The 10,189-nt window shown below is 49.5% G+C and overlaps 1 protein-coding gene across 1 annotated transcript; it reads right to left on the reverse strand.

Moving 5' to 3' along the window:
* Window positions 1–1,297: 1,297 nt before the first annotated feature.
* Window positions 1,298–9,573, reverse strand: LOC125947009 (uncharacterized). Its single transcript, XM_049671285.1, has 4 exons — window positions 9,301–9,573; window positions 8,747–8,844; window positions 7,901–8,167; window positions 1,298–1,357 (listed from the first exon to the last, which is right to left on the reverse strand). The coding sequence occupies exons 1-3, from the start codon at window positions 9,485–9,487 to the stop codon at window positions 7,955–7,957; spliced, it is 498 nt and encodes a 165-aa protein (XP_049527242.1). The 5' UTR covers window positions 9,488–9,573; the 3' UTR covers window positions 1,298–1,357; window positions 7,901–7,954.
* Window positions 9,574–10,189: the final 616 nt, after the last annotated feature.

Below are 10,189 nucleotides of genomic sequence, written 5' to 3' on the forward strand. Positions count from 1 at the left end.
CATCCTGCGCTACAGCCAGACAAGCCATCGCCGGACCACCGCCTACCACCCGCAGACGAATGGCCTCACCGAGCGCCTAAATAAGACCATCGCCGACATGCTGGCAATGTACGTCGACGTCGAACACAAGACGTGGGATGCCATCCTTCCGTACGTGACCTTCGCATACAACACGGCCATGCAAGAAACGACGCACATGGCGCCGTTCAACCTCGTCTACGGAAGGAAACCGACAATGACGCTTGACGCCATGCTACCGGATGTCCGCAACGAAGAAAATCTCGACGTTTCCACCTATTTGCAGCGTGCCGAACAAAGTCGACAGCTCGCCCGCCTGTGCATCAAGAACCAGCAGAGAACCGACAGCCGACACTACAATCTTCGACGACGCTACGTCGAGTACCAGCCCGGAGACCGTGTTTGGGTCTGGACTCCGATAAGCCGACGAGGACTTAGCGAGAAACTCTTACGTCGCTATTTTGGACCATATAAGATCATCCGACGTATTGGCGCACTGGACTATGAGGTCGTGCCAGACGGTATTTCGCAATCACAGCGGCGCCGCGCACGACCTGAATTCATCCACGTGGTGCGTCTTAAGCCTTTCTATGCCCGCTGACGAACTTAGGTCCTTTGTTGCTTTGTTATTTTTGTCCCTTTCTGTACGCGTGGTTTTGTTTTCGCTTTCGTTTTTGTAGCATCGGGACGATGCTTTTTAAGGGGAGGGTATTGACACGTATGCATGTTTATCGTTCACCGGTGGCCGCTTTCCACCGGCTAACAAATGTTAAACGTTATCGCTCGGCGCAGAACGCGCCTGTATCGGAAGTTTCTAGAACGTCATCGATGCTTCTTTCCATTGCCTGTTTTCACCGACGCTTATGTTATCTGATTGTATAAGCGACGTGAATTGTCTAGAACTTTCTGGAAGACACGCGGGCATCAGGGAGCCTTCGATGACTCAGGCATAAAAGCCGACGCGTTTCGCCGCTGAAGAGATTTTCGACGATCGCCGACTGTGTTCGCCGCTATCGTTGTGCTTTGAGTGTAGCTTGCTTTTGTGGGCACAGATTCGCCCAATACACAACCAGTTTCGTCATACAGTTTTACGACTGTTTACTTCAGCGTCACTACTACGTGACAAAATATATTAAGCTCCATATAGAACCTGTTTACTCAATAGAACTCAGATTAGCAGCTAAAAAGCACTAGGAACAGTTACTAAAACTGGAGATGCAAAAAGTGTGTACAGCATAAACAAAAACAAAGCCAAACAATGCTTTAGATGTTTTCCTTACCATTTCAGTGGCAACAGAAGACAATCTGCTGTTGCCATGTAGCCTTGTCAACAGCATATCTAAAAAGGGAGAAATAATCACACTCATAATTACATGTAGTAACTGGAACAAGGCAAACAAAGCATTAGATGCTGTTTCACAGCAAAATGTGTGGCAGTGAATACTTTAAGTAAATTGAAAATTTTAAAACAAGCATACTTATCACAAGCAAAGGATTATCAAGCACTACACTTCAAGCATATGACCAATACAGCGAATTCATCAACAACGAACTTCTAAAATGCCTCCATGATAGCAGTACACAGCAAAATGAAGACAAAACATTTTTTTGTTTCTTTTCCAAGTATTCATTTCACCATGCGTTGCTATTGTGATTAAGTTTCAACTCGGCCAATTGGCCCATCCTTGTGCCATTCACTAAAAGGCCTCCTGCTATTTGGTATTCATTTTATATAATGTGAATATGTGCACATCTGGAAATGAAGTTGGTTTAAAGGAGCACTCACCGCTGCCAAAGATGCAACAGCTAGTGAACTAGTGATGTCATGGCCAGCAAGCAACAAGTGGTCAGTGAAAATTCCAATTCAAGGGCACGGATTGAAAGAGGATGTCACTTTTTAAAATAATTTACAAACTGCACAACTACCGCAGCACTTTCTGCCACACAAAATTTAAGTTTTTAGTAGAAAGTACCTCCAACTGCTGAAAAAAACGCCATGGGCGTCGAGACGAGCGGACGTCTCCGCATCGGCTCCGCCTTCTGATATGCTTTTTGCCGGTCTACTTTGTGAAATCTTCCCTAATTTTGTCACCAACGTTTTCGCTACGTCTAGGGGAACACCCGGATACCAGTTTTGGCCCGGGCCACCCAGAGTTTTTTTCCTTTTTCGACCAACGTTTCGCCTCGCTCGCTAGGCCTCAAGTGTGCTGAACACGACTACGTGCCCCTGCGCCGGCGCGTCCCGCCGCGGCGCCGCTATCATGCCTGAGGCCATGGTGGAGGGAGAACTAATCACTCAAGAGGAAGCCAGCGCGCCTGGCTGGATCGAAGCAATTCGACGTCGAGCAACATCTTCAACTACTACCACCGGCAAGCCAGCCGGCGCCCGCATTGGCGCCCTGCGAACCGGAGCTGCGACGAGGGTTGCAGCTGCCAGCCGGCTCCCCCCGCTGCCAACGGATCATCACCGTGTCATCGTCCGCCCCGGAGGTGGACTGGATGTGCGTAAGTGCAACAAGCTTAAGTTCTTACAAGCTCTACTATTCGCTGCACGACTCCCGCCAACGGCGGCAGAGGAAGATATCGTTTGCACTAACGACACACAGAATATCTTTGTGATCAGTACGTCGAGCTTACAAACGGCCGAAGCGTACGCTAAAGTACGACAAATTGTTCTCATGGAGCGAGCGCATCCAGTATCCGCTTACGTAGTCGCCTCTGGCACCACCAGCCGAGGCGTAGTCCGAGGGGTCGACGCTGACCTTCCAGACTCAGAGCTACAACGCCTGTTCGTCTCATCACACAACCCCACGTTAATGGGGGTACGACGAATCAAGGATACAACCACCATCATCCTTCTCTTCGACGGACACAAAGTCCCCAACTATGTGCGCTGCGGCATGCTTCTGCTGCGTTGCACGCTCTACAAGCGACAGATCGACACCTGCCGCAACTGCGGCCGAGTCGGGCATCGACAGGACGTCTGCCCTACTCCATCTGAGAAAGTCTGTGAACACTGCGGTATCAAACCCACCGGACCCGACCATGTGTGCGTTACACCCAAGTGCGCGTTGTGCGGCGAGGCCCATATTACGGGCGACCGCACATGCCGAAATCGCTATCAAATCCCTTACGTCGTTCGACGTCGACGCCGCCGCAGACGCCGGCGCAACAACAACCAACAGACCCAAGGAGGCTCGGCCAAGCAACAGCCGACGCCCAAGCAACCAGCCCCGAGTCAACCGACGAAGCACCTGCCTACCACCACCAAGAGTCCGACTGCAACACCTACCTGGGCCGACCGAGTCGCCGGTAAAGGTGAGACTCGCGGTTCCGCGCGTACGGGTAACTTGCCACAGCATGAGAAAGGTGAGATTCAAGAGCTCAAACGCGAGCTAGCGTTTCTGCGCAAAGAAAACGCAGAATTCAAAGCACTTATTCGAAACCTGCAGCAGCCGAGAGAAAGCGTTGTCGAGGCACCGACGCCCGTCGCTCCAGCCGTTGAACCCGCCCCCACTACCTCGTCGAACGCCAATCGCGCCGCGAAGCGTCGCGCGGCCGAGGACCCGGCCGACGAGCCCGTTACTATGTCTAACTTCATGGAGGCACTCGCCCGCCTCCGCGCAGACATTGCGGCAGACCGAGCTGCCGATATGACTCCACACACCCTCCAGCTCACCGAGCTCCACGCGCGGTTACAAATATTAGAAGGACAGCACGCGGCGGTTCGTGCGCCAACCCCTATGCAGTAATCATGGCTAACACAAGCAATCTTGTAATTTGGCAATGGAATTGCTTCAGCTTTCCCAAGCGGAAGGCAGCTTTGCAACAATTCATTCAATCTAGCGCCAATCGGCCTGCCGTAATTCTCTTACAAGAAACGCCAACCGCCGACCCCGTTTTGCGTGCCTATCGCACCGAAGCGGACCATCGAGTGGGAACGCGAGGGATAGCGACGCTCATCTCCAAGAAGTACGCATATGTTCGCCACGAGGTCCGCCCCGATCTCAAAGACGAACACATTATGATAGAGTTAATCCCAAATTCAAAGCTTAAACAGTCAGTTTTTATTCTTAACGTATATAGTACACCCAGAAACACGCAAACTACATTCCAGGTCCTCTTTCAGCGCGCGAGCAAAATTGCAGGGGACCACATGCTCATAATAGGGGGAGACTTCAATGCCACGCATCCAGACTTTGGGTACCGCGGCTCTTCCCGTAAGGGCACTGCCCTGGTTTCACAAATGCACACACATAGACTCACGCTCCTAACAGATCCCACTTCAGCCACACGGGTGGGTAACTCGGTTACGCGCGATAGCACCCCGGACCTCACGATGGTTAGGCACGCGGGACAACCCACGTGGACTAAGCTAGGTGAGAATCTGGGCAGTGATCATTACATTATACAGACGAACGTAAACGTCTCTACAAACAAAATCAGACAGTTTCGCATTACGGACTGGGATCGTTTTCGAGAGCTCAGGAAACGCGACGACACTCACTACAAAACCCTAGCAGAACTCCTCGCACGACTCAAAGAGGACGTTGCAAACTCGACTCAGGATGTTGAAACCGAACTGGAGGTCGAGCGAATGGATAGCCGGCTAGCTCACCTACTCGAAGCTAAAAAATCACTGCACGCGAAATGGCGCACGCAGAAGTTCAATCGTAACCTTCGTAAAAAGATAGCTGAACTCAATCGTCAAATCGAGGCACATTGCCGTAACCAGAGCGTCAGCACTGGGACGAAGTGTGTAACTCGGTTGATGGTCAAATGAGAAACGGGGCCAAATGGAACCTGTTGAAACACTTACTAGGTGACAAACCGTCGACAGCATCCCAACAACTCACGATAGACAGACTAATCCACAAACTCAAAATCTCGGGTAAGACCGACACTCAAATCACCGACGAGCTAGCTGCGCGTTACCTATGTACCGAACCTAGCTCCCCATCCGATTACCCGCCTGCCCCGGACGCTACGGAGGAGGATCCACTAGGATCCCCCTTCACTTGCGCCGAGCTTAAGGCGGTCCTCTCCGAACTCAACTGCCGCTCGGCCCCGGGTCCCGACGGTATACAGAATAAGCTTCTTAAAAATTTCGCCGAGGAGGACATACAACTTCTCACCGAGCAGATTAACAAAATCTGGGAGACAGGTAACGTCCCGCCTTCATGGCGCGAGGCAACCGTCATACATATCCCCAAGCCGGGTAAACCCTTAGCGCTAGGCTCACTTCGTCCCATCTCGCTCACGTCCTGTGTGGGTAAGGTGGCCGAACACGTAATCCTAAAGCGAGTCACGAAATTCGTAGAGGAGCGTCAGATTCTACCGATCAACCAAATTGGCTTTCGCCCGTCCATGTCCACGCAGGACGTAATGCTGATGCTCAAATACGAGCTCATGGATAAGATCACCAGAGACACTAGAGCCATCCTAGCGCTCGACCTCGAGAAGGCGTTCGACCACGTAAACCACTCTCACATCCTCAACTCGATTCGCGAGGCAGGATTAGGTACTCGTTTCTACAACTACGTTAGCTCTTTCCTACGCGACAGGACAGCTACAATCCAACTCGGCTCGATGGGCTCGAAGCAGTTCAACCTGGGACCGAGGGGCACACCCCAAGGGGCCGTGATCTCTCCGTTCCTGTTCAACCTCTCCATGCGCGCTCTGTCGCGACAACTCTCACAGATCGACGGCATCAGTCACGCCTTCTACGCAGACGATATCACCGTCTGGAGTACGAGCGGCAGTGACGGCCATATCGAGGAGCGACTGCAAGAAGCGGTCAACATGGTACAAAGGTTCTTACGGCAGGCCGGTCTCTCGCTATCAGCAGAGAAATCAGAATTACTACTCTACCGCCCGAAATACAAGGCGCGCAGAGACGCATACGCGGAAATCAACGTCCTGACGACGGACGGTACACCGATCCCCACGGTGGACCAAGTTCGCATTCTAGGCATGGTCATTCAAGCCAACGGCCATAACGACGCCAGTATCACTCACATTTCTAAGAAGGCCGAAGCAATGGCTAAATTAATTAACAGAGTAGCTAACAAGCGCGGGGGACTGTCTGGGGAGAATCTCCGCAGACTATTCCACGCGTTCCTCGTGAGCCACATCAACTATGTGGCTCCCGCCCACCTGTGGCAAAAAGGAGATATACGCCGTCTCGACGTGATCATCCGCTGGTGCGTTAAACAGGTGCTCGGGTTACCGGGCAGCACCCGCACGACCAAGCTCAACGAGCTAGGCATTCATAACACATTCAAAGAAATAGTAGAAGCTCAAAAAGTCTCTCAAATTGTAAGGCTGTCTTCCACTGAAGCTGGGCGACGGTTACTAGCACACCTCGGGCTCCAATCTCCCGTAACCCAAGAAAGCCCGCGACAGCTCCCCGAAGAGCTGCGCGCAAAATGTACGGTATTACCGATACCCCGTAACATGCATCCCACACATAACGTGGGAAGACGTCAGGCACGGGCGCGAGCCCTACTCAGTACCGCAGCCGCCATGGAGGATAACGTGGCCTTCGTAGACGCAGCGCAGTACGGATATACGGACCACTTTGTCTCGGTTGTAACAACAATCAAAGGCGAACACTTGTCGTCTATGACTTTATTAAATTCAAACGCTGATCGTGCCGAGCAGGTCGCTGTGGCACTAGCTCTCGCTGCCACCGACCGCACCGCCATTTACACAGATTCGCGCGCAACCGCACGTTCCTTCATGACGGGCTCGGTTTGTCGGGAAGCCGCGCGCGTTCTCTATGCTGCTAATTGGTCAGACAAAAAGCACATCATCTGGTTCCCGGCACACGTTGGCCGACACGTACACGGAACCATCCTTAATGCCAACGAGTTGGCTCATTCCCGGGCGCGAGGTCTCACATTCCGCGTCGGGGAGAACCACTCGGAGGCTGAGGACGTTACTAGGTACTTCAGAGATCCGTTGTTAACCTTTACTGAAATCTGCAAACATTACCAATTGGAGCGGCGGAAGTACCCACTCCCGCACCCAAACTTAAACAGAGCTCAGTCTATCACTCTACGTCTGTTACAGACGGAGGCGTATGCATCGCCTCTAAAATGTTCGAAATACATGGATGGCATAGAGCCGGGGTGCCCGCGCTGTGGCCACCCCAAATGTACCTTACAACACATGCTGTGGCAATGCCCTACGTTGCGCGAGAGCAGCGAGTCTCCCTCTACGGAGGCGGACTGGAACTATCTTCTCACTAGCCAAGACAAAAGAGACCAGCTTAGGGGCATCCAGAGGGCCCGCGACATGGCCGTGGAGTTTAACCTCCCCGTCCCGTCGTGGGAGTGGCCCACCGGTGTCACCCCCTAATGGGGGTCGAGCGCCGCCTCCGGATAATAATAAAGTTCTTTGCCTGCCTGCCTGTGCCTCCAACTGCTGTTCATGTGCATCAATTACCCTTTCAGTGCTGTGGATTGGTTTAGCGTTTAGCGCTTCTTCTCAGCTTTGACAATGAAGATATTCCAAGTCAGGACTTTTATTGAAGTGCAGCTGTCACGACATATTGTTTGCCTTTCTTGCTTGTGTGTTTACTTTTGCAGCCACTTAAGGCTTATTTTTTGCTGCTGGCCGTGCGTGATTGTTACCACTGAAGATACACAAATAATTTATCCACGTCTGTTTGCTCCCTTGGTGTTGTGGGCTAGATATGTGTTGGGATAGCAAGAGCAATTTCCAGTGTAAATTTGCGGGCTCCCTTCCATATGTATGCGACTAATATTTAATTCAGGCGCTCACAATATTACCACCTAGTTATTAGTATGTTTATGGTGTTAAAAATATTACAGGGTGCCTTTTAACAGCTCATATCAAAAAGAAAGCAGGAACTCACCGAACTTTGTTGTCAGCAGCGCCTGCAATTTTTCATTCTTCAGCCGTTCTTTCTTTAGCTTCTCGTACAGCACTCGTTTTTTTTTCCCTCATGAACCTTGCACCTTCTTTGCTCCTTTTTGAAGAGGCTCTTTTCCATGAGATCATCCTCACTTTCGGAGAAATGGCTGCTGCTCCTTGATCTTTTCTTTCTCAATATTGCCATCTCCTTGGCCTTCTTTGAGAGTTGCATATATTCCCGAGCCGCCTGGCGAGCGAGCTTCGGATCCTGTTGTATACATAAAAGCACAGTCAATACCCATTAGTGCGAACATGACAGATTGTTGCTACTTCTACAACTTGTGAATGTTTGAATGTCATAACAGATTATGAAACTGGATTAGATGAGGCGAATTTGAGCCTTTTAAAGTCGTGTGCCCATTCCTGCTTCAAAAAAAGGGGGTTCCATGTGCCTAAAACATGACCCAATTGTCAGGCTCGCCATAGTAAGGAGCAACATAATACGATTTTGACCACCTGAGGTTCTTTAACGTACATACAATGCACGGTACAGACATTTTTGCATTTTCCCCCTATAAATATGCAGATTACGCGACCTCGTGCTTAGCAGTGCAATGCCAATGCTACCAGGCTGACAAGGTGGGTCATTCTTGTTTAAGATGCATGCAATGGGCTGTATACATCATTTTTATTATTTAGAAACATTACCATGGCATATGTAATACAAAACCCACAGTATGTAAGGGATAATGAAGAACTACAATGCCATCATGCCACATGCAGAACCACAATGGCCATCATTCATAATTCCCTGGCACCTCGCCAAAAACCACTTTTTCTAACATACCACAACTGACGTGGCCTGGCTCGGTGGGCAATCAAATTCCGTCGGCGGCACGGCGATCCTTTTTTTCGCCATCGAGGTGATGAGGTCCTTCTTAGACACTGTAAGAACAAGATTTGCCTGGTGTTTTGTATGACTAAAAGATAACCAGACGAACGCTTCTATTCTTGCAGCTTCATTAATACGGGAGAACCGTACAAGTGCAATCGGGTAAATCACCCTGCGTTATCATATGAAAGACTCCCGAGCTCATTCGCGCACAGACCATACCATGATGAACAGCCCCATCGCAACTTTTTTTCTTTTTCGGACCGCGTAGCGAGTATCGCGAAACAATCGCACACACGTCGCTGTTAGGCTAGCAGTTAAAAGGCGAATAAAACGTCAGTGTTATTTTTTTTTGCTGGAACGGTATTTCCGAGCTTATTACTTTACAGCGTCACGGTAATTAGTCTGAGAACAAACAACACGGCTGGGCAAGTCTAAATTGTGTGATGTGCGGCACCATTCTAAGCTTCAAGATTAGCTTTCGGCAAATGTGCATGAACGTTACTCACCACCAAGAACCACCACATCGGCCGGGTAATAGTCCTCGGACTCTTCGCCTGGTTCCGCCCAATACACGAGCTTGTTTTTTGCCACATCGCTCACCGACTGAGGCGAAAACTCACGGATCAGCCCGACTGCAACGAGAGCGCTCGCACCATCATGGTACCGCACATAGGCATGTGTCGGCACGGACATGATAAAAGAAACTTAAAGTAAGCAAAGCTAATAAAAAGGAAAGAAGATATAAGTGAAAAAATGAAAGATTATATACAGAGAAAAAGAAAAAGTTAGAGTATTAAAGAAAATGCACGACTATGATTAGTAAAGTTGAAAAAAAGGCAAAAAAAGTACACACAAGTTAAAGAATGATGTTAGTGTTAATAAAAAATAATAATGCAATTTATAGATACTGAGAAAACAATTGATAATAATAATGATACGGTCAATTGAGCAAGCAAGAAGAGAAAAGGTATGAAAAGTAAAAAATCAGGAAAGGTATGAAAAGTAAAAAACCAACGTGGAGCAAGTAAATAAGCGAAGTGACAACAAGAATGAAAGCACGCGGCGTAGCTGCGTAGTGCACCACAGACTAGTTGTTGTCTAGACATGGTCCTAACATGGCTATTGAACAGGCTTTGTAGGTGTCGCTAACGACGGTTTTTTTTTTTTTACTTTTGTTTACAAGATTGCTGTGCGCTACATTGTATGGTGTGCTCTGATAATTGCGCCGCCGAGGGATGTTTTATATTTGTGAAAAGCTAGTATAAAGTTAAGCATTAAATAGGGCGTTACAGATGCCCACGGTGGCAGAACGCTTTTTCACAAATTTATTGCGGACGCAAGAAGTTTATCTTGCCACATTTCCAAACTATACCACATTGCCAAAATTTTCTTTCA

This window comes from Dermacentor silvarum, chromosome 7, assembly GCF_013339745.2.
Source record: "Dermacentor silvarum isolate Dsil-2018 chromosome 7, BIME_Dsil_1.4, whole genome shotgun sequence".
NCBI classification, from domain to species: Eukaryota; Metazoa; Arthropoda; class Arachnida; order Ixodida; family Ixodidae; genus Dermacentor; species Dermacentor silvarum.